This window comes from Rhinichthys klamathensis, unplaced genomic scaffold (genome assembly GCF_029890125.1).
Source record: "Rhinichthys klamathensis goyatoka isolate OS25496 unplaced genomic scaffold, OSU_Roscu_1.1 h1tg000040l_1, whole genome shotgun sequence".
Classification (NCBI taxonomy): domain Eukaryota; kingdom Metazoa; phylum Chordata; class Actinopteri; order Cypriniformes; family Leuciscidae; genus Rhinichthys; species Rhinichthys klamathensis.
Genome location: NW_026606587.1, coordinates 3,016,972 through 3,043,079, shown reverse-complemented (window position 1 = coordinate 3,043,079; position 26,108 = coordinate 3,016,972). Strand labels below are relative to the sequence as shown.

General features: G+C 38.5%; 1 protein-coding gene across 1 annotated transcript in view; it reads left to right on the top strand.

The window, feature by feature from the left end:
* Positions 1-14,976: 14,976 nt before the first annotated feature.
* The window catches only part of LOC130081900 (transmembrane protein 132C), a 44,971-nt gene continuing 33,839 nt past the window's right edge, over positions 14,977-26,108 (top strand). The window contains exon 1 of the mRNA XM_056246614.1: positions 14,977-15,394. Coding sequence (XP_056102589.1) covers positions 15,322-15,394 — 73 coding nt within the window. The 5' untranslated portion in view covers positions 14,977-15,321. The remainder of the gene's footprint in view (positions 15,395-26,108) is intronic.

The window sequence follows — 26,108 nt, the reverse complement described above, 5'->3', positions numbered from 1 at the left end:
GCTCCAGCTACTAGGAAACTATATGCGCTGAAATGGAAAGTTTTTTCTGTATGGTGTCACCGACATCAGTGGGATCCGGTTAACTGTTCTGTGAACACAGTACTCGAGTTCTTGCAGGAGCGCTTTACGTCAGGTTTATGTCCTTCCACACTTAAGGTTTACGTGGCGGCCATTGCGGCTTACCACGCCCTGGTGGGGGGTACATTGTTGGGTCGAGACCACCTGATTACACGTTTCCTTCGTGGCACATTGAGGCTGAGGCCTGCATCTCGCACTAGGGTGCCAGCTTGGGATTTGGCAATAGTACTAGAAGGCCTGTCTAGGGCTCCATCCGAGCCCTTAGATTCGGTTTCAGAGAAATTTCTTACCCTTAAGACTATCTTTCTGCTAGCTATTTTGTCCCTTAAGAGAGTTGGAGACCTTCAGGCCCTTTCGGTTTCCCCCACTTGCCTTGAGTTTGCACCGGGGATGGTCAAGGCATTCTTATATCCAAAACAGGGATACGTCCCTAAGGTGCCGACCTTGATTCCGAGGCCTATCGTGCTGCAGGCTTTCTGTCCTCCTCCTTTTACATCTGCGGACCAGGAAAGGCTGAACCTCTTGTGTCCAGTGCGAGCACTGGATACTTATGTTCATCGGACATCGTCTATGAGGAAGTCCGACCAGTTATTTATTTGCTTTGGATCACCTAAGAAGGGTCTTCCTGCTTCTAAACAGACGGTTAGTAAGTGGATAGTTGAGGCTATTTCACTTGCATACGAGTACTCTGACCAGCCGTGTCCTTTGGGGGTCAGAGCTCACTCTACGAGGGGTATGGCGGCCTCTAAAGCCTTATTATTTGGAGTTTCTCTTCAAGACGTATGTGATGCGGCAGGCTGGTCCTCACCGCTCACATTCGTCAGGTTTTACAGTTTGGACCTGGATGCTGCCTCAGGTTCTCAGGTGCTTAGTGCTTAGTTCCAACAGACTAACACCCAGGTACTTGGAATTCTGGCGTTTTGGGTATTCTCGTTCCCAAAGCGTCGATGACGCTTCGCGAGTTCCCTCGAAAGGGAACGTCTCAGGTTACGACTGTAACCATAGTTCCCTGAGAAGGGGAACGAGACGATGCGTCACCCTGCCATACTTCCTGCATCCCTGTGATCGGCTTGCTTCGACTTTTGAAGCTAATGCCGCGTTTCACCGGATGTGCTCTTATGCCTTCCTGGTCATGACGTCACCCGCCCGTGACGCTCATTCTTTCCATTGGACTAGTTGACATTGATGCTCAGACGCATTCACGCTGGGGGCGTTCCAAAAGCGTCGATGACGCATCGTCTCGTTCCCCTTCTCAGGGAACTATGGTTACAGTCGTAACCTGAGACGTTCTGTGGTAAGACACATGATAAAAACAAGCTGAAATGCCCAGCGTATGGGAAGAAGTGGAAAAAATGTGGTAAGGACAACCACTTTGCTGCTAAATGTAGAGCTCGACCAGAACACAGAGAAAAGACTATTGTACATAATGTAACAGAATGTGAAAGTGAAGAATATGAGGAAATCCTGTGTGTGACTGAAGCACAGGCTGAGGATGTTAATGCAGTGGGCACGAGCAGAACAGATGACACCCAGCTGTTTGCATGTATGCTTCTTGGGACAGACATGGTGAAATTCCAAATTGACTGTGGTGCCACTTGCAACATTATTCCGATCCATTTGATAAACCCGGAAACAAAACTGGAACACACAGACAGGGTATTACTCATGTACAACAAGAGAAGACTGAGACCACTAGGAAAATGTAAAGTTAAGCTGAGAAATCCTAGAAACCAGAAACTGTACCAGCTCGAGTTCCAAGTGGTAGACGGTGATGACGCTGTACCGCTGCTTGGTAAAAAAACAAGTGAGGCCATGAAGGCAAGGCAAGGCAAGGCAAGTTTATTTATATAGCACATTTCATACACAATGGCAATTCAAAGTGCTTTACATAAAAAAATCAAAAGAAATAGGAATAATTAAAACAGTTAAGAATAAAGAGATTAAAATAATCAAAAGAAATAAGAATAATTAAAGCAGTTTAGAATAAAAATAAAATAAAATAAAGTACAAACAGTCGGACACAGTGGCACAGTGCTCATTCAGTAAATGCATAGCTAAACAGAAGTGTCTTGAGTCTGGATTTGAATGTGACTACTGTAGGAGCACATCTGATCTCTTCTGGAAGCTGGTTCCAGCTGCGGCTGGCATAATAGCTAAAAGCAGACTCTCCTTGCTTAGAGTGAACCCTTGGTATTTCTAGCTGATGTGATCCTAATGATCTGAGTGATCTGTTGGGTTTATATTCAGTGAGCATATCTGCAATGTATTTAGGTCCTAGGCCATTAAATGATTTATATACCAGTAATAATACTTTAAAATCAATCCTAAATGTAACTGGGAGCCAGTGTAAAGACCTGAGGACTGGTGTGATGTGTTCATATTTTCTGGTTCTGCTCAGAATCCTGGCAGCAGCGTTCTGTATGAGCTGCAACTGTCTTATGGTCTTTTTAGGAAGGCCAGTGAGGAGTCCATTACAATAATCCACCCTGCTGGTGATGAAAGCATGCACAAGTTTCTCTAAGTCTTGACTGGAAACAAAGCATCTAATTCTTGCAATATTTTTCAGATGATAGTATGCTGATTTAGTTATTGATTTGACATGACTACTGAAACAAAGATCTGACTCTAGAGACACACCCAGATTCCTCACTTGATTTTTAGTGGTTAGACCCCTAGCGTCAAGGTATGCGTTCACCTTGAGAACTTCATCTTTGTTGCCAAACGCAATGACTTCAGTTTTGTCTTTGTTTAACTGAAGAAAGTTTTGGCACATCCAATTGTTTACTTCCTCAATGCATTGGCACAGGGAGTCAATGGGTCTGTAGTCGTTAGGCGATAGGGATAAGTAGATCTGTGTGTCGTCTGCATAGCTGTGGTAAGAGATTTGGTTCTTTCTCATTATTTGGCTCATTGGGAGCATGTACAGGTTGAATAGGAGTGGCGCAAGAATTGAGCCTTGAGGGACTCCGCATGTCATGGATGTCCACTCAGACTTATGGTCTCCTATACTCACATAATAACCTCTCCCTTCTAAGTATGACCTGAACCATTTTAGGACTATCCCAGAAAGCCCCACCCAGTTTTCCAGCCTGTCAAGAAGTATGTCGTGATCGACAGTGTCAAATGCAGCGCTGAGGTCGAGTAGTACCAGCCAGGGCTCCAGACTAACTTTTTTCACCTCCGTCCTGAAACCGTCCTGATAAACAATTTGAACCGTCCTAAAGTGAATGTCAACCGTCCCAAAATAAAAATGTTGTGTCTGTACTTTATTAACATCTATAGTTGTTAGTTACATAATAAAAACACCATTAAAGTGTTTATGATATATATTATAATATTTAGTTAGCTCCATTCAAAGTAGTTATCTGTAAATAGGTAAAAAAAAACAGATTAAATAAAAAATAAAAGGAGTTAAATGCTTTTTTGTATTCATGCAGAACAAATCTTTTTTTTTTTTTTTTTTTACATGGTTGGATTAAACAATAACAAATAAATACTGGTGACTACTTCTCAAAGCGGTAATGTGTCATAGCTGATCATCTGGAAATGTGTTATTAAGAGAAAGGGCTTTAAAAAAGTGTAATATGACTTCTCTAGAACACAGAATTTGGGGGAAAATCTGTGTCTCCGTCTCAGTCTTTGTACTGACTGAGGTCTTTGTTCCGGAGAAAACATTAACCTGTTAATATGAATGATTTTAAAGTTTGAACATGCAATACAGATACAGATTTAACTACTGTGACTTAAAAAAAATATCTTAAAATTAAATAAAACCACTTTTCCTAGAATAGAACAGTCTTCTTTCCAATTAATGATATATGCATTCTTTTTAACTTGCATACATCATTCTTTATTTTTTCAAGCAGCAGACATATTTATTTGTATGAATTAAATATAATGAATCCTTATTAAAGCTATTAACGAGCAGTGAATGATTTTCTCTTTTTCTTTTGTTGCTTGATCAATATTAAGGACACAGACCGCATTAGGTTTATTGCCCACTGTCACTTTAAGACGTCGGATCATGTCCAATGACATGCTGATCCACTGATGCACATACACTCACAACTGTTTAAGACATAACCGACATAGTTTAAGTTAATACTCTCCTAAACTGACATTTAGACATAATGTTGTGTGTTTTTTGTCCATTCAGACACGAAAGAGAGCTTAATTCAGTCCTCGCGTGCTGTATTGTGTCTATGGCTGGACGCTTCGGTCGTGTGTGCGCACAGAGAACCGCACCGAATAGAGCTTTTTTTTTTTGCGTCGTCACTCTTATTCAGATATATGTGCGCTCTACTCATTCTCCCAGACGTTTACATGTTTTAACGTTTTATGAGACATGCAGTGCATGCCAACTCGTGTGCCGCTGGGTAGATAAGCACGTTAATACAAATGTGCGCATCTACCACAAACGCAGGACATCTCTGACTGGATCTCTTCCTAAATCGTCACTATCTAACATTTTTGTCTATTTTTTATTCATTGAACATCCGTTGTTTAACCAGCGCAACATATTTGCGATGTCATTAAGCCATTTGATAGATGTACCGCGGAACAAGTCTCCGGGTGAGTAGCCGGCCAGTGATAGTAACTATAGTAACAGCATGAGAAGACGCGCTCCGTTGTAGTCAGCGCTTGGTCGGTTAATTTTGGCATTTGGCATAAGTAAGTTAATAAGTAGTAATAAATGAACACACATACAAAAATGTTTTTCGTCCTGTAGGCGTCCTGGAAAATATTTCTGTTCGTCCTAGACACATTTTCTATCGTCCCCAGGACGATAGGACGCCGTTAGTCTCGAGCCCTGGTACCAGCACTGATAATTTGCCGTTATCAGTGTTTAAGCGAATATAATTTATTATCTTTATGAGCGCTGTCTCTGTGCTGTGATGCGGTCTGAAACCAGATTGAAAATTGTCAAAGTATCCATTCGAGATTAAGAATTTGTTCAGCTGATTGAAGACAACTTTTTCAATGATCTTGCCTATGAAAGGAAGATTTGAGATCGGTCTATAGTTGCTTAATATGGTCTTATCCAGATTGCTCTTTTTCAGGAGGGGCTTGACAACTGCAGTTTTCAGGGAGTTTGGAAAATTCCCAGAGATAAGTGAGGCATTTACCACTTCTAGGAGATCAGCTTCTAAACAGTTTAACACACTTTTGAAGAAAGATGTGGGAAGTGTGTCAAGGGCGCAGGTTGATGTTTTAAGGTGCTGTACGGTTTCTTCTAAAATTTTGCCATCAATTTAATCAAAATCAGACATAGTAGCTGCTTTCTCAGGTTGTGGTCTGATCTGTCTGACCCCAGCGCAACTCAATGATGTGCTGATCACCTTTCTGATATTATTGATTTTCTCAGAGAAGAACGAAGCAAACTCCCTGCACTTTCTGTCTGAGAGCAATTCATTGGGAATCTGGCTTGGGGGGTTTGTCAGTCTCTCTACAGTAGCAAAAAGAGTGCGTGTGTTGTTTAAGTTGCTGTTTATAATATTTGAGAAGAAAGTCTGTCTAGCTTTGCCTAGTTCCATATTGAAAGCATGGATGGTGTCTTTGTAGATGTTATAATGGACTACAAGTTTTGTACATGAAGCTCATAAAGGTCCGCTATGAGAATATATAGCATTGTCACCACAGAGAAACCTACAACTGGAAAGTGGTGTATGGAACAAATCAAAGACGAGTACGCTGATGTATTCACTGGAGACGGATGTCTAGAAGGAGAGTACAAAATAGAGGTAGATAAAACTGTAAAGCCAGTGCAGCTGCCCAAGAGACGTGTGCCAGTCTCTATGATGAAACCACTCAAAGAGGAACTGCAGGATCTACAGCGCAGAGGAATCATAACACCTGTCGAATGCAGCACAGACTGGATTAGCGGTATGGTTGTTGTACAGAAACAAAATGGAAACCTGAGAGTGTGCATCGACCCCAGACCATTAAATAAAGCATTAAAGCGCAGCCACTTTCCACTAGCCACCATTGAGGACATACTCCCAGACCTGTCCAAAGCCAAGGTATTCACAGTGTGTGATGTCAAAAGTGGTTTCTGGCATGTCAAGCTCCATGAGGAATCCAGTTACCTGACGACATTCGCCACCCCCTTTGGGCGTTACAGGTGGCTGAGGATGCCTATGGGAATCAGCCCGGCACCTGAGGTTTTCCAAAGGAAACTGACACAAGCATTAGATGATCTGCCTGGACTATACATAATCGCTGATGATGTACTGATCACAGGACAGGGTGAGTCCAGTGTTGCCAGATTGGGACGGTGATTTCCAGCCCAAAAGCTCACCAAAACCCGCCCAATACAAGAAAAAACCGCCCAAAATTTTACTGCCAAAATAATGTGATATAATTTCATTACCATGTCATTTAAGGTTGATAAGCACAATTTGTATCTCCTTAAAATAAAATAACGATGATAAAATAAAATAATAAATAAATAAATTTTCCAGCAAAACAGATCAAAACAGGGCAATAATTAAGGAGAATTAGCCAATATGACTAAAATGTCCAGGTGGACCCTCGGAAGTACACATTGCAGAACATAACACAGAATTTAGCAGTCAAAACGGATTCATCGTTGATTCAAACCTTTTTCAGCAGCTGTCAGGGACAAGTAGAGTGCAGTCTGGATGGTGTAAAGTTGCAGATGTTTGGTTAGGCTAGTGTGCACACGACATGGACAGGAATCCTCCCATTTTTGATTTCAATTCAAGTCATTCAACTGTGCTCTCCTCTTGGAGTTATATTCACCATAGAGTGATCTCCTTCCACGTGTGCGTTTTTTAGAGTTGCTCACTACTCTACACTCTTTTGTATAGTAGGCTATGTCACTTTGCCTTAGCGATCACTTTAATATACAGCTACAACTTCTCGCGCTCAATCGCGTCTGCCTGCGGATCGCTGATTGGCTAAAAGTGCGTGCTCGTCAGTGATGTCAACACTAACGCCAGCTGACTCTGCATGAGCGTGTGTGTACAGTAATGTCATGATGACTGATTTTATGGACAACATGCACTTTAGTTTCGTTTTTTTAACTAATTAGACTTTAAAATGTAGATGTTTGAAAACCGCCGAAATGATCCAAAACCAGCCCAAATTTTGACCACCCGCCCAAACCCTTTTTTACCCGCACAATCAAATTCAAAACCGCCGAATTGGGCGGGAACCCTCCCAATCTGGCAACACTGGGTGAGTCACAAGAAGCAGCTGAGCAGGATCATGACAGAAAACTGCGACTGTTTTTGAACTGTTGCAGACAACAGAACATTAAACTGAACGCAGAAAAGTTCAAGCTGAGACAAAATGAAGCACCATACATCGGACATCTACTCACAGCTGATGGACTAAAAGTGGACCCAGAAAAGGTACGAGCCATCACACAAATGTCGAGACCAACAGATTTGAAATCAGTTCAGAGACTGTTGGGCATGGTGTGGTACCTGGCCAAGTTTTGCCCACATCTCTCTGACCAATGTGAGCCACTGAGAAAGCTGACGCATAAAGACAGTGAGTGGAACTGGACGGAGCAACATGAGGAGGCATTCCACAAACTTAAAGACACTATTGCACAGGCTCCAGTGCTGAAGTTCTACAGCCCAGATGAGGAACTGACTGTACAGTGTGATGCCTCAGATACAGGTTTAGGTGCAGCACTCATGCAGAGGGGTAAGCCTATTGCATTTGCAAGCAGAGCACTAACACAAACAGAACGTGGGTATGCACAAATAGAAAAATAGTTTCTAGCCTTGGTATTCAGCATAGAAAAGTTCCACCAATACACCTATGGTCGTAAAGTGACGGTGCAAAGTGACCATAAACCCTTAGAGGTTATAGTGAGGAAACCACTACTCAGTGCGCCCAAACGACTGCAACGAATGATGCTACGGGTACAGAAGTACGACTTGGAGGTAGTGTATGTACCAGGTAAAGATATGCTACTGGCAGACACTTTGAGCCGAGCTTACCTACCGGAACATTCAGCCGATGGCTCAGTGGAAGCGGAAATAGTGACTGTCAATATGATAAAACACCTGCCGATCTCATCAGACAGCCTCAACGCCATCCGCTCTGCTACCAAAGAGGATAAAACACTACAGATTCTTATCAATACCATGCGCACAGGATGGCCAAATGACAAAAACAAGACACCGGGGGAAATAAGGCAGTATTTCTCATTCCAGGAAGAACTGACGTATCAGGATGGAGTGGTGTTCAGGGGTGAATGTGCTGTTATCCCTGACACACTAAAGAGAGAGATCACTCACCGTCTACACTCCTCTCATCTAGGTGTGGAAGGCTGTTTACGGAGGGCTAGAGAGTGTGTATATTGGCAGGGCATGACAGATCAAATTAAGACATATATTGCGAAGTGTGACATCTGCAGATCAGTAGACAATAGACAACAGAAAGAAACATTACAGCCACATGAGATACCAAGCAGACCATGGGCAAAGATGGGAACAGATCTCTTTAATTTTGACAACAGAGACTATTTAATAACGGTAGACTATTTTTCCAATTTTTGGGAAATAGATCACCTGCCTGATACAAAGTCGACAACAGTGATAAAGAAACTGAAAGCCCATTTCGCTCGTCAGGGTATCCCGGATATTGTAATTTCCGACAATGGCCCACAATATGTATCCACAGAATTCCAGAGATTCAGCCGACTTTGGGAATTCCAACATAAGACGTCATCCCCAGGTTACCCTCAAAGTAACGGCAAAGCTGAGTCAGCCATGAAGACAGCAAAGATGCTCATGCGCAAAGCCAAAGCTGCAGGACGGGACCCGTATCTGGCTATGCTAGACCACCGCAATACTCCGTCACAAGGTCTGATGTCCAGTCCAGCACAGAGACTGCTTAACCGCCGTACCAGAACACTGTTACCTACAAAGACAAGTCTTCTGCAACCACAAGTCATAAGTGCACAGGAGGATCTGATCAACAACCAACAACGGCAGTGTGCCTACTATGACAGATCAGCTAGAGATTTGGATGAACTGAAACCAGGTGACCGTGTGCGAGTACAACCAGTTGCACCATACAATGTCTGGAGGCTAGGTACCATACAGAGGCCCATTGATGCAAGGTCCTACGAGGTTCACTTAGACACAGGCAATGATCTCAGGAGAAATCGGAGACACCTCAGACGGGCTCCTGGTACGACCCCCAGCCGACCCCCAGACATAGACACTGAGGACACTGGACACTCAGAGACCGCCTCTCCCCTCTGTACCTCTGAGGTGGTCACACCCGTAGATTACACCAACAGTGATGTGCCAGTCACTACCAGGTCTGGCCGCATAGTGAAGAAACCATCGCGTTACATGGACTTTGTAACACATTAAGCTTGAAGGAACAGCACTTTGAATGTTACTATGTTTTGAATGTTACAAGGGTATGTTGGATGTAAGCCGATGCTAATTGGTTAAAGGGCAATATTATTTATTTGTTTTTTATATATATAGACATATATATATATATATATATATATATATATATATATATATATATATATATATATAACACTGTATTTATAACATTTAAGTTGTGCTGGCGTTAAAAGGGCATCTGAAGTCCCAGTCTCAAAAGAGAAAGGATGTAACAATAGTGATTGTTTAGCATGTTAGGAATGTTCTATGATGCGGATCCTTGGTAATATCGTGGTCGCAGCACGGACCGTTGAGTAGGTGACACGCAGAGGCTCGCACGTTATGCGGTTGCACCGTTAAAGGGCATATTGCAGGTTAGAGGACCCAACGAGTCAATGTATAGAAAAATAATGTAGGAACTAGATTTTCTTTAAAATATTCTTATAAATACGCTACATAAGCTTCTGGAGTCGTTTTTGTGAGAAAATTTTACTTCCGCGTCTGAAAATGGGTGTGGTGGGCGTGACGTAACGGGCGGGAGAGCGGTCGATTCAAACAACAGGAAAACAATGGATCGCAATGACATTTCGGACGCTGAGGAAATACTTACTTACAATTATGGACTACAGCCATACAATTATGAGCCTGCTATGCTGCCAAGAGAGCAGGGACAGGCCAGGATTAATGTTAGACAGAACGGTCAGAGACACATTGAGTTGTGGTGTGAGGAGAACCAGTGGAGAACAGGACAGGTGTCTTGGTGAGAGACGTGCTTATAGATACACGTTCGCTAACGATATACACTGTGCTCACAATATTGTACAGATTATTACCATCGTATATCAGGCCAGCAGACATTAGTATGTTTAGGGTAGATGTATTAAATGTATAAAAACTATACTTGAGTATATTTCTATTGTAAGTTACTAAAAACATACTCAAGTACATTTTTAAAACATATTTTTCATCTGGGTTATAAGTTATAACATAAACAGAAAATTAAAGATTTGAATATTTAATCAACCTAGTAATTTTGTTTTTCAATTACAAGTTGCCTCTATTTAGGGCATGACTACCTATATCACACTATTTGATGCCATTGGTACAGTAATACGACGATCAATATTCTTGCTTCGGCACCCCATGTTAAACTCCATCATATCGCCGGGATGATAATCCTCCGATCTGAAGTGAACGCTACACACGATCTGAAGTGAAAGCTACACACGACCGCGTTTCTCGAAGCCGATGCGGAAGAGAAATCCCGTCTCTTCACCTGCACAAACCGCACCAGGCACGAAAGATATACAGCAGCACCGTTTTTCTTGTTATGGAAACCTGTGGACTCGATGTCCTGACAGGCCGGAGTTTTTGCAACCTCCACAAACACAATAATTTACCATGACGATGATAGATTGAAATACAAAAACTACCGAAAACACACTGACTCACGGCCGCTCTCACTGAATGCCAGCCTGCTCTGCACTGAGGCGAGGCTGAGGCTCCCTAGCGTGACGTAAAATGACGCGATGTTGAAAAAAAAGCCGTTTTTACGAGCAGTCCAAGAAACGCTCACTTTATCTACTAAATTAGTGCCCTTATGTCGTTTTAAAACATTTTAAATCCTGCATTACCTTTTCATATGGTATTTTCATACAAGGTTATAGGCCTATATTAATTTAGATTTTTTTTTTACCTACAATATGCTCTTTAAGTCTCTATGTATGTGTACAAGTTTATGTGCTTAATACACCACCACCCGTTGGGTGTTAAACAAGATATTCTGGAGTCTGTGAGTATAAAGCCCAGAATATAACAGGCGGGACTTACCAGCTCTATAAGCCATAGTAACGTTATCTGATCAGTTTTGAAACATCTGTTCTGTTTTGTCTTGTGTCAAAGTCTCCAGCTGGTTCAATTGTTTTCAGTTTCATAGAAACGAGGGTGTTAAATTTGTTGTAGGCTAACTGCAAAATCACGTTATAAAGGCATCGATTTAAGCTCATAAATTACTCTTTACAAGTTCCTTATTTAAAATATAATAACGAGCAGTGTAACTACAGTATTTCAATAATTACTAAAGTAATGTTACATATTACATTTGATTTGATTACTTTTTACATTTCTGTCAAAAATTAACCATTTTCAAATAAACAGGGTATGTGAACCTTATTCAGCACTGAAATATGTCAAACTTCTTTCAAAGTCCTTCATCACATAGCTATTAATATTAAAATAACTTAATTTCAGAGCACCACAAAGTCAGACCTCAGCACCTTAATGTACCTTTAATGTAAGATCGTTCTTAGGTCACATACCAATTTAAAATTATAACAAAAACTGCAATGGTACTGTTTTTAAAATCATGTGTAGTAGGCCTAAGTGTACAGTAAGTGTGTGTAATGAAGTAGACTTCAAAAGCTTTTGAATTTGAGCTTACAGTTCTTTCATCAACCTGTCTTTTACATAAACTTACAAAATAGATACTTTAACTTAGTCCTCAGATAGAGGAGGGTTGCTGCTAGCTTGCTGTTATTATATTGAACGTATTAAAATAACATGACTAAACTTAAAAGAGGAGAAAAAAACCTGCCAGTTTTTTTTTAAACTGCCCAATGCCTTTTTCTCCAGTCCAAAGGCAGTTCAAAAGAAGCTCAATTGGGCGGGAATGACTAATGCTTATTAGGGGAACGTTTGGTTCTCTTTTTAAAAAGTCTGCAGCAAGGATCAGTCTTGGTCTGGCCTTGAATGCATGAATGAATGTGGTAATGGTTACTCTTCTCACGCTTCATTAAGGACCTGATGCTCTGTTCTGTTTCCATGATGTGGTTTGTTTCTCCGAATGGACTCAAACGTTTAGTTTATGAATTCTAACCTGAAGATGCAAATACCTAGTGCATTTAGGCTGTTTTTATTACTTTTTATTTGGATTATTTCCTGGATGACTAAGATAACAACATGTTAATCTGTTTTGAGAAGTGTTTATTTTGGATAATCAAAAGATTGTGATGTGATGACACTAAACTGTGATTACTTACCAGTGTTGGATTCTGTTCCTCGCCAGAAAGTCTGTGAGAAAACTAACTGGTGGTGAGTAGGACTTATCTGTCCTGAGTTTTGTTCATCGCTGAAAAGACTGTGCTTATATTTACCTGTGAGCTTACTATTCTGTATTTTATGTGATATTTACCAGAAGTGTTGTCCCTGCTCATCTCACGCATTCCGTTTAATCGTGTTTTCTTGAATAAACTCCTGCAACTGGCATCTCAGAGTAACATTAAAGTGATAGTTGTGAAAATAAAAATAATTTCTTCACTTTGTGACATTCCAAACCTGTCTGAATGACCCACAAGCAGATCTGCATAAGGCAAGACCAATCACTGTTCACTTTTATTGCATGAATCTCAAGCAGAAAGAAAATCTGTGTACATCCTTTATGTATCCATTCTTTCCATAAACTGTCTTATTCAATTCAATGCAACAGTTTACATAAAAATAAATGTGTTTCATTAATCAGGTCTTATGAAAGTGAATAGATTTATTCTGTTGTTATTGTTGTGTTAAGAGTCTTCTGAAGCCATATTATAGCTTTTTTAACAACAACAAAAAAAAAGACTACAATTCAAGTTTTTCATCATTAATCTTCTCCTTGCAGAGAAAAAACATCTTATCAAACAGGTCACAATGCAAATGATTAAGCATCATTGACGTCAAACCTGTAATTATTTGAGAATATCATAACGTAAATGATATTTAAGAACTGCAGCAGGAAGAAGATTTTCATGGAGTGACTCTCTGTTCTTCACACAGCTATGCTTCTAAAAACTAGAAATACAGTGTATGGACAGTGTTAAGTGAATTTTGAAGTTTTATCGCTTCCATTCACAACCACTTTTGATGAATGGAAAAGAGCCACTTAAAGCTCATTAAGATCTCAACCCTTATTTCTAAAACTCACCACACTATATCACCTCGTCTAACGTTATCAATGAACATCTCATAAACTGTCCATAAAAAATAAGATATACAGAAGGTGTAGATACAGTAAAGGGGACACAATTATAAATAACACAATACAAGTCCAAGATACAATTTTCACACACTGGTTCTGTAATACATTGTAGACTTTGGCAAATTTAAAATTATTTCATAAATCTACTGGTTGTTCTGGGGAAACAAAAGATCAAAGCTTATAATAGCCATGCATAACATAAATATATATATATATATATATATATATTAAAGAAATTAATACTTTTCTTCAGAAAGGACGCATTAAATTGATCAAAAGGGACAGTAAAGACATTTATAATAATGCAAAATATTTATTTTTTAATTAAATGCTTTTCTCTTGAACTTTCGAAGAATCCTGAAACAAATTAATCACGGTTTGCGCAAAAATATGAAGCAGCACAACTGTTTTCAACTGTGATAATAATCATAAATGTTTCTTGAGCATCAAATAATCATATTAGAATGATTTCTGAAGGATCATGTGACACTGAAGACTGGTGCTGAAAATTCAGGTTTGATCACAGGAATAAATTACACTTTACAATATATTCACATAGAAAACAGCTGTTTACATTGAAATAATATTTCACAATATTACTGGGTTTGTTTTGTATTTTTAATCAAATAAATGCAGCCTTGGTCAGCAGAAGATACTTCTTTTAAAAATATTAAAATCTTACTGACCACAAACTTTTGAACAGCACCATATATATATATATATATATATATATATATATATATAAATGTATATATATATATATATATATATATATATATATATATATATATATATATATATATATATATATATATGGTATATATGACAGTGACATCTCGTGGTCATGTTTGATACTACATTTTGTTCAGTAAAAAAAAACAAAAAAAAAACAGAACCGTCTATAAGGTTTACAATTTTTTTTTACACCCCTTCGCTGACCAATAATATATATATATATATATATATTATTGGTCAGCGAAGGGGTGTAAAAAAAATTGTAAACCTTATAGACGGTTCTGTTTTTTTTTTGTTTTTTTTTACTGAACAAAATGTAGTATCAAACATGACCACGAGATGTCACTGTCATTCCACAACCAAAGCACATGCTGACTTAATGACATATTTGGTGATCTGATTTGGTGATTCTTTTTTCAAAGTAACTTTTGGCGTTTTTTACGTGTACGATTTCACACTGTTACACCACAAATTGTATCATGCAATATGATATATATATTTTATATATAACACAAGCATATTTAATCTCTTTGTGGTCGTAGGCTATAGCCTACACACTGCGTTGATCGGTTAATCGCATGACTCAGTCGCAATGCCTGTCTGTGTTTAATTCACTGTTAGCGGTAAATCCCGTCGCTCGTGCTCTGGACTGATGAGGATCTAAAGCTCGCGATGGGTGACGCGCGGACAGATGATTGTGGTGTTTCGAGCTGTCAGGACACTTTCTACACGGATGAGACCACAATAGGGCGAGTTAGGCTATCAAACAAGAGAAAACTGAAATGTTACCTTTCATTCATTGGATTATAATGGAAAGCTGTGCATTAATTTAGAAAAGATCAACAAAATGGGTTCCAAAGTAATGCATCTCGCTAAAGATTCCCAGTCAAGTTTTGCCTCATGTGCCGCTGTTCCAGTTGGAATGAATTATTCAGAAGTGTGCAGCTCTTCATAGTGGATCTGTGTAGCGCGTGCACAGGTGAAGATTCCACAGGTTAAACAGCATCATGATGCCGACGGACCAAATGCGCTCCTCGGTCTCTCCTGTTTAGGATTCATAAATGTCAGAAACGTTAATGGGACATATCATAGATAACGCCTGTGGCCAAAATGAGCGTCTATTCTCACCTATGGCGGATTCTGCAGATATTATTGCCAACGATAATCACGGCTGTCACTCAAGGTATGTTGATTTAAAGTCTAAAAGTTGGAAGAGCCGAATCAAAATGCTTGGGTCATTGTAAATAGTATTATAGTGTATTTAGGACCAGTGTAAGGGGTTTGTAACCTGAAAAAGAATTCAGAAGCATTCAGAATATATATCTTTAATGCGTGTAGCTATATTAAGGACAGGTAGTCTAAGGTTGACTGTTCCATTCCATTCCATTTTTTTAAAACACTTCACAAATCCCAGGTTATTTTTATCTTTCATAAAATTAAATTAAATGTCTTAGGGAACACTTCAAAACCTTCTTACAGTAGGCCTACCTACATTATACAGATTAAAACAGTAGGCTACGGTATAGATACAGCTTGTATAATTAAAATCGCACAACAGTGTCATGATTTTGACATAATTGGTTGGAATTATACTAAAAATTGATTTAAATAAAACTATTAACCATGCATTTTTCTTAATTTTATTGAAAATATGCATCATACACCTTTTTTTTTTGAGAGGGGTCACTCTTGGTGTCGATGGAAAGATAACTCATAACTAAAGGAAAGGCTCTACAGTAATTTTTCTTAAGATGTTACCCATATATTCTGATATGTTCCATGGATTAGGAAAAAAATGATGGTGGGCAGAGGCTGAAAAAAAATTCGTATTAGAGCAAATGATCCGCAGAAAGTGACTCAGTTGGTGCAACTGGCCAAATTTAGACATGAGAATGTGTGATTTCTTCCATGGCATTGGCACGTGCCATCTTATGAATGGGCACGATCCCTCTGACAAACATGAATCTATATTTAATCTGTATTTGTATACTTATCTGCAAAAGCTACATTCAAGACCTTAAACATTCTGGATAAAAGTATGAAAAAGATTACATTTTTCAAAGAAGTTTTAAGGGAATTATTGGATACAGGATAATTCCCAATCATCCCTCAAAGATCTTTGCTCACTTCTCACTCTTTAGTTTCTCATTTGTCTCATCTGTCCCAGTCCTTTTTGTACTTTTTTTTCTTCTTTTTTTTTTGCAGTGAGTGCTTGTTTCTCAAGGCATGGTCTGAATAGGATTAGTGCTCATCCTGTCCCAGAAACAGTTTCTACAGCTTCACTCATTCACAGTTGCTGAGACATCTGTGCTGTGTGTTTCCTCTCTCTTTAATGTTTTTAAGACATTTTAAGACGACTTCTGTGCTTTTGCACACGAGAAATTGCGCTATTGTTGTTGTGCTTAAATATACATGATATATGCTTTTATTCAAAAACTCTAACACAGTTAATATTGAGTAACTTTTCAGACAAAATTTGTCCAGTTAGTTTATTTATTTTATGTCTCTACCAACAAAACTATTTCCAAGGCCAATCAATATTTCGATGTTACAGTACCGTTTGTTCAACTCAGTATCGTGGTGTAGTGCAACAGCTTCACTCACTGAAATTCATTCCAAATTGTATTGGTTTGTTTTAAAAGTCCAAGAAATTAAACCATACAGGATAAATATATTGATGATGGAAAAGAGAGAAAGGAGGAAAAAGATATCAAAAGGCTTGCTTGCATTCAATAGACCCGGTGTGATAACTGGCTAAATGTTCATATAGTTGCATTAAGCGTTAATAAATGACTTACTTTTAGAGGATGTAACAGGTTAGACTGATGTCAGATGACTCTATGTGCCATAGTTATATGAAGGCATATGTTTTACATTCATTTCAATATTGTCTATTGATATACTGTTGCAGCAATGTTTACCGTCTGTGTAAGACTTCATTAGTCCCCATCAGTTTTCCTCTTCAAGCCTTTAGCACTAGGATGCCTAAATCTCCTTCTTAGAGTTTAATGTGGTGACATTTGGAATTAAGGATGTATTTTAAAGGTTTGTGCTGACTTAAAAGGTAGCATGCAAGCTTGCTTGTTGACAATATGATAATGTAGTATAGCCTAATCACATAAGTATCTGGTTTAAACTAACAGCTGTCATAACATTATATGTCATCAGTACCAAAGTCATCCAGCATAAAGGCCCCAATTGGTCAGTGTAAATGGCTGCATTGTCTGCCATCTGTCCTTGAACATCCTGGAGCGTAACTGCTGCATTAAATTATTTGTAATTAATTGCATTTGCTTAATCTCCCTGCTTTACCTGAACAAAATGTTTGATAAACACACATACATTAACAAAACATTACAGAACTCTAAACAGTTTGGAAAATGTAAATATGAATTAAGGCACGTTCACACCAAGGACGATAACTATAACGATAACAATATGGGTGCAGCTCTAAAAATCTTTCTAAATATAAAGGAATAGCAGAGTCCACCCCACAACTATAAAGACAACAGCGCAGAGAAACGATATCGTTGGAATCACTGTCAGAAAGATTTTTTTCCAGCGTATGCTTGCTTGAGCATTTAAGTGACAGGAGACATAAACTGGCACGCTTAAAATAAACAGAACGGTATCCTCTGGTGTGGAGGCTAATATAGTTATCGTTATCTTTAAACAATAACTAACTGAATGTGTCAAACTGTTAACTAAAAAAAGTGATAAGTTGAATTGTTTTTAATATTTTTTTTAGACATAAAGTGATGATTGGGAGTTTTAAAGGGATTGTTCACCCAAAAAAATGAAAATGTCATCATTTAATCACCCTCAAGTTGTTCTGCTGAACACAAAAGAAGATATTTTGAAGAATATTGGTAACTTTTTGTTTTCTTTTTTTCTCCATACTATAGAAGTCAGTGGGGTCCATCAACAGTTAGGTTACCCATATTCTTCAAAATATCTTCTTTTGTGTTTAGCAGAAGACTTGCGGGTGATTAAATGATGACAGAATTGACATTTTTGGGCGAACTATACCTTTAAGGTGTCATGTCAAGAAAGAGTGTCATGTTCATTTTTATTTAAAGAAGTTTGAGGTATTTGGAAGAAGAGAAGCAACTGTTGATGTTTCTCAAAGGGAAAGACATCTGTGCTGTCAGCTTCTGTTTGTAGTCCTTTGAGTCTTTTTACTGTATTCTCACAGCATGGTGGTGAAACCCACTGCTTTTTTCAATGTTTCCAAATCTACTCAAGAGTTTCTTGTTTAAAAAAAAAATGTCTATGAAACCTACAGTAAACCTTGAGTACAGTAAAACTAAATGCAAATAATAAAATCCAACTAGCCATATTATCTTGCATAATTAATTGTTTAATTATTGGCTTAATAAATATAATATAATAATAATATATTTCAAGGGCATTTTTGTTGCAATTTTAGTATTGTGTTGGGTCACCAATTGATTTCTTGAAGCAAAACCAGTTGAGAAGCCCTGATCTAGAACATCAGTCACTCCACTGTTGCTGTTAAAGCCATGAGCACATGCAGTCAGCAGAGTGCTTTCTTAGGGTGGACTGAACAGATAATGCATGGATGGATAGAATCTGAGTGATTTTACTATATATTTTCAAGAGTATTTATGGAGGGTGAAATTAAAATAGTATTATTTATTTCTGCTCTCAAACCTGCTAACGTTGTTTCAGTTGCACTACAATAATGTCCTATTAGTTAACGTTTTGACAATGTCTAATAAAATGTTACACATCAAATCTTTGTTAACTTTAGTTGATAAAAATAAAAATATATACTGTATATATAAAAATACAACGGTTCATTTTTAGTTTATTAGGGCCGCCGTGGCCTAATGGTTAGACAGTCAGACTGGTAACCCGAAGGTTGCGGGTTTGATTCTCAATACTGACAGGCAATGCCTGAGGTGCCCTTGAGCAAGGCACCCCCGGTCACTCCCCGGGTGCAGCAGCAAAAATGGCTGCCCACTGATCCGGGTGTGTGTCCATGGTTGGCTGTGTGTGTACTCACTACTAATGGGTGTGCACTAGTTTGGATTGGTTAAATGCAGAGGAAAATTCATTGGGTTACCATGCTTAGCCTTCACATGTCACTTTCACTTTATGTTAGCCCATGTCCTTTAAATACTTTTAAAGTAGGCCCTACCCCTATAATGCTAATTTAAAGGTTCCTAATTTTGGTTCGGAGGTCCACTATAATAAGTTTACATGCATCCAAGGTTAAATGTCTCTTTAATTTTCTTACAAATAATACATTGTGCATTACTTCATTTCTCAAAGAGTCAGAGTTCATTCGTTCAGTCTCTTTTAACAACCCCTTTCCAAAACCCATACTCTACTCTGATTGGTCAGACGGTCCAGTCTGTTGTGATTGGTCTACCGCTTACAGTGCGTGTCGGCAACGAAATGCCTGTTACCATATCTGAATTTCAGCTCTGGAGGCATCCTCGGCACTTGAATACACAGTGATAGTGATTTTTTTTAGTCTTCATCTGTTGGATTGCATTTAAAGTGGATTTGCAGTGATGAAAACAGCGTCTTCTGAACACGTTGACAACACAAACCAAACTCTTCCAGGCCTCAGCTACAACTATAGTGTTTGAGGGCAGATCAAAGTAGATGTCATTCACAGGCACCCAAGGAAGAGCATAGGCTGGCATTATGTAAATTTGTTACATTGTTATGTTGGCATGTAACGACTCGTTAAATCAGTTCAAAATCCATTCTTTCTTTATTTGTCATGCATTTTGATGTTTAAAACTTTGCAGATCTTTTAGATTCACAAACTTTGATACAACTTTGGTTTTTCATTGAAATGAATATTAACTAAGAACAATAAATGCTTTTGAGTAATTTTTCATTGTTAGATCATGTTAACTAATGTATTTAAATAAACAAATGATACCTTATCTTGATGTGTGACCAGTGTTTCTCATGGCAATGCCAACCTTTTTACCTGCCAAAGTCATACATCTAATCGCTAAAATGCTATTTATGACTTCATAGTCATACCCAGTTTATTTTAAAATGCTCTAATGTAACTCCCCATTTAATACGCACATTAAATGTACTAAGAATTTATATCAGTGTTTAAAGAAGCACATCAAATGTACTGAGCATGTATCTCGCGCTGCAACGTGTTTAGCACGCATCCTACACACTATTTTCCCCATAGTGTGGCTAGCAGGCTTATTACACCATCATACCTACGGATTTAGAGCTGAATCCAGACAGATGTTATCTATGTCATCTGCTGAAATGGAGGGTAAATAGAATGGATGTTGACCTGTTGACCTGCACAACTGCTAATGGTAATGCATCCAGTCCTGCTGATGGCTAGCAGAGAGACCTCAATGTGAACTCAAAGCCAAATGCTCAAAACTACAGAATCTCAATTTGAAACATCTGAAACGAACAACTCACCACAAATACATTCTCAAATACACAAATATAATAAACAAATAAACAGATTATCTGCTCATATATGTTGACATGAAAGAAGTATTTCAACTTTAAACACTAAAGAAGCATCATTTAAATTGTGTGTTAAAAAATGTAACCTTGCTCTTAGATGTTTTTAAGTAGTAGTAGCATAACGAGAGTGAAGTTCCTTCTAAAGAGATTATGAGAAAGTGTACTGTTTAAAAGTGGGGAAAAAATAGATAAAGCAATAAAGAAAAATGTGTGCGTTTTCAGAGTCTCGATTCCAAAAATAGTATTTTGAGGGATATTCTTTTTTTTTTTTTTTTTTTAAGCAGTTGATGGTCTAAATCCAAATTTTGTGGGTTGTGGCTTTAACTGATCATGAAATATGATCTGATTGTCAGCCAAAGGCATAGTTTACACAAGTTAAAGTTCTGTCATCATTTACTCACTTTTTTTTTTTTTTTTTGAGGTTCAATGTAGTTTTGGACTCTATTAACTTTCTTTCTGTGCACAAAAAAAAGTAGAAACGTGTGTGCGTGTTCTGTGGGGAAAAAAAAGTGTTCATATACTTTTTCTTGCACTGTGAAAGTTTGGTTTGTCTGTTTGGAACTATGTTTGTACTGTGTTTGGTCATTCACAATTTCACAGTTTGTGTAGGAATCCAGGTAGGTCCAAATGGTTCACTTACTTTTCCCCCAACAACTGTGCAAAGCACAGAAAAATAATAATAATTTAAATGACAATGTCAGCCAGGCAGAATTTTATCCAGTTCAGATTAATCTTCCTCCTTTGCATGTTCTGTGACTGCTTCAGCTGTAAATGTGAGTGTAGGAGTTGTCATGTGCCATGAGTTCAGTTTGAGATTAGTTTGAGTCAACTGGCCTTTCACTGCATGACCCTACCACTCAATCTGCTCTTTAAAAATAATTATTTCCAGGAATTTTGGACTGTCTCTTTTGAGCTCATCCTTGTTATTGGAGTTTATGTTTTTTTTTGTTTTTTTTTTTTTTACTGGCATATAATACACAATGTTGGATCTTAGACTTCTCTGAGTTTACCAATCCGCAGGAGTTTTTCATGGATCTACTAGAATATTAAATTGATATTGTCCCTATAAGATGAAAGTGGGTGAAGCTTGGGGGGATTAAAATAGGCTGCATTGGGTGCAATGTTGCAGATTTACATTTGGTATTTGGTTTGCATCTTAGTAAAATGTAATATTCATATTTCCATATGTGGTAGCAGACCAGGGCATTAATACAGCTCTCTTTATTTTATACTTGACAAACATATAGTACATGCCTCTCATGCTCAAGCCCAGTCAAGTTAAGTTTGTTAATGAATCAGAAATATTAAAGACAGTATTGTCTTTGAAAATCATCATTCATACAGTACATTTTATTTTATTTTAACCATATCTCTTTTGCACGTTTTTATTTTATTTTAGCTCTTCTATGTTTGCAGCCTAATCTTGCAGTGAAAATGTCAATATACCAATAGTTTTCTTATGCACTATAGTTTTCTTATGCACATTATGATAAGATGTTTTTAATGACAGCACTTTATGATTTACTGAGGCAAGCTAGCATTAAGTGGCCTCAAAAATATATGAATGAGCCTTTGCTATTTGGCAAAGTATCAAACTTATATTTTTAAATGTTGCGCAAGCACACTTATGTAAAACAATAAAAATATGTTTGCTTGGTTGCAAATTACAACAGAAAGGATGAATTACTGAAAAACATATTTGGACATTTTCTATTGGTCAAACACAGTATTGTTTATGAGCAAACGTCTCACACTCTATAAAGTTTCATTAGGATACATTAAAAATCATTTTGAGGAAATGATCTATAATTTACTGAATGAACTCTGCTGCATGAATAACATTACAAAGAATGTTGACCCACAGTATACAATATAGTCAGGACAACAGTCTCATATTTACACAGATTTCTATATATTTTTGGGGGATAATGGAATGTCATCTATCACTAACATGTTGATAACTGTTGAAAAAATAGCTAAATCCTTACTTAAAAGACTGCTAAATTTGATCCAAAACAGTCAGCTGTGTAGGCAGAGTGGCAGTGCTGCATGCTGGGAGACTTAAATTGGGAGATTCAGAATATTTTCATGCCAGACATTTTGCTATGATGCACACATGCATTTCTTAGTATGATTTAAGTGTCATAAAAAAGCCAGTACATGTGATATAATGGTACAAAGTCATAAACTTGAAAGGAGTGTACATTTTATACGAAAAAACATTGTCATCTGTTATAAATTAAACAAAACCTCACATTTCATAATTATAAATTACTGTAAGTATATCCAACCTTACCCAGATAAATACAATACACTCACGTTAATATACTGAATGTACTGTACTATATAGACTAAAAAAATCTAAACTGCTTGAAAGTTGTATAGTCGAAAAATATAACACATCCTACTTTACCCTTTAGTATACTACTCATGTAAAGCAGCATACTGTATATACTATACAGCAAATCTCAGCTGCTGTATAGAGAGAGAGAGAGAGCAAATCTCAACTCCTTGATTCTTTTTGTTGCAAAATGTAACTATATTATCCCCCAGCTCTTTATATAAAGTTGGATATTTAAGTATTTCAGCTTTGAGCTGCATATATACAGTTTATTAATGTAAGGATATATATGTAATATATAGCATATCTCATCCGCTTGTTTGCTTGTATCATGAAAAAACCCCCGATATAATCGGCCAGCTTTAATCTCCTTAATGCAACTGTAAGGTATGACGATATTAAAACATTAAAGGGGTCATATAATGCCATTTTTGTACAAGTTAATATGAATCTTTAGGGTCTAAATGAAAACTTTATAAATATACTTTTATTAAAAATTCTCATTATTATTGTAAAAAAAACACTAATTTTACCTGGTCAAAAACAGCTCTGTTTTCAGCATGCCGTTTCAGTGCATATGCCTTTAAATGATAATGAGCTTCGCTGACTCCGCCCCTCTGTTCTGCTGGCGTTTAGACACAACGCACGTGGGGTGTTGCCTTGACAACAGTTGAGGGTATATTTTGGAATAAGAATGGGAGCTGGAGTCTCTGAGGACACATCTGTGCAACCATACCAATTTGAACCGGAGTTGGACCCGGAGTTGTGCCTAATTTCGACCCCCTGCCAAATTATTACCCCCCTCGTTGAAGTCAGTACCTGATTGCCTAATCCCAACCCCGCCCCTAATCCTAACCCCTCCCCCACAACTAATCCTAAACCTACCAATGCTAGGGGGGTAATAATTTGGCGGGGGTCGAAATTCGGCACAATGACGGCTGCAAAGAAGTTCGACAATTAAGGCTCGAACAGGACGTTTCTGAATGGTTGGTTAACGTAATGTCACTTTGATCTATTTTTGTATGTACTGGCAGGGTAGAGTATTGAGATACGAACGCTATGTGTTTACTGATGTATAGGTTAATTCGTTGACAGATTGATGTTACAGTTAATGGTCATGAACAACTTTTTTTCGCGATTTGCAAAGATTAATAAAAAGGTTAATAAAACTTTACACTCACTTCTTCTGGAGGTGCAGCAGGAACACGTATAGTTGGTACCGATTATTTTTTCAGGAGCAGCTTCTTAGCAAAACCATCTTGATACTGACCCTCGTTTATAAAGCAGTCTGGTGAGAAATGATTTGCGCAAACATGCAAGCATTGACGTTGATCGTGGGGAATATTTCCTTCGAAAACAAAACTCAGCCACTGCGTCTTCAGCGGTTCAGATTTAGGAACATCAAAATGACTGCTGTGTTCGTTATTACACCCAAGAACAGAACACCAATCGCTTAGACGCCATTCTGCTCCAGGGCAGGGCCGTCCATAAGGGGGGATAAAGGGGAACGTTTTCTGGGGCCCAGCCGCTAGGGGGGGGGCCATGCAGTCCAGCAATAATTATGTTCATCCTAAATATAAGCAAAGGTTACCATATTTTATTTTTAACCAAAATAGCACCATTTATTGTTGAAAGTGAGAAAAAAATGCATTTTATTTAATGTTGCTTGAGTAAAATGTAGCCTGTGTCATAATGAAACACCCCTCTCCTGAAAATGGTCTGAGTAGGCTATTTTTGTTGTACGTAAGTCAAAACGCCAGTGCTTCGCGCCAGTTCGCGGTCAGCAGCGCAAGTGAGCAATAATAACCAATTGAGTGACACACGATGGAGTGCGCGAATTGACACGGTAAGACCATAGACAGTAAAAGAAAAAGTAAGACCTATTGCTCACCATCTCCCCAGTGTGATTGAAGCAATCGATTGCCTATAATCGTCCTGTAAATTATCTAATGAGGCCTTATCAGATGCGCGAGGACTGAGAGAATATTTCATGTCATTTACAGCAGTTGTCATGTGCACTGTCCGGCTAAAACTACTACAACATATCGAAGATAGGATGGAATTTGCTTCTGCAGAGTGGCAGCCTTATGGTGTGTTCACACCGAACGCGAATAGAGCGTCAAATACGCGTTTATCGCGTCTAGTTAGACGCTTGAACATTCGCTCGAGTTCAAATTTTTCAACTTGCGCGGAAGACGTTCGCGGCAAACGCGTCGCCCGGCGTTGCGAATGATGCGTCTATTTGAGTCTTTGCATTGACTTTGTTTGTAGCCTAATCTACTCGCGCAAATAATTAAATATGCCTTCGGTGTGAACACAACACACCATTAGATATTGGACAGACAGGTCGCGGGAATGGGGTTGTTTCATGACAATTTTCTTTTCTTTTTTTTCATTGGTTGTGCTAAATCATACCCAGATACAATAGTGCTATTTTCTGATTGGCTTTTGTGTAGCTCGACGAACAACACAGGGGAGACGCGCTTGATTCCTGCCGAGTCCAAAGTGACAGCGGCGCGGCCAGAGACATTTTGGGCGCTGCGGCATATTAAATATATTATAAATCGTTTTTCCGCATGAGAAATACAATGTGTGGCGGGAGTGCGTGACAAAAGACCGAAATGAGTGACTGTCATGCTCAATGCGTGACACTTGAGAGCCCTGTGTGTGTGTGTGTGTGTGTGTGTGTAAATAGACCCCATCACTGAGTAAGTCTAAACGTATGTGTTAATGTAGGAGAGAGAGAGAGCACACGCATGATATGAGTAGCCTATTGCAGATTTGGGGAGAGCCCATTCACTGGACCTTTTCAGGGGCCCAGTCATTTCTGTGGGCGGGCCTGTCCAGGGTATCAACAATAGCGGACTATGATGACAGCTCGCTCAGGGCGAGGATGTGTTGAAACACTGCTGTCAATCAACAATCGTGGGAGGGGCGTCCGATTTAGTGACGTCACAAAATCGAACGGCTCAATTTGAGGCGGGGAAAACATATAAGGAGATTAAAACAAAAATACTGGATGGATTTTTATCATTATATGATGGTTGTGTACAGGCACTGCCAA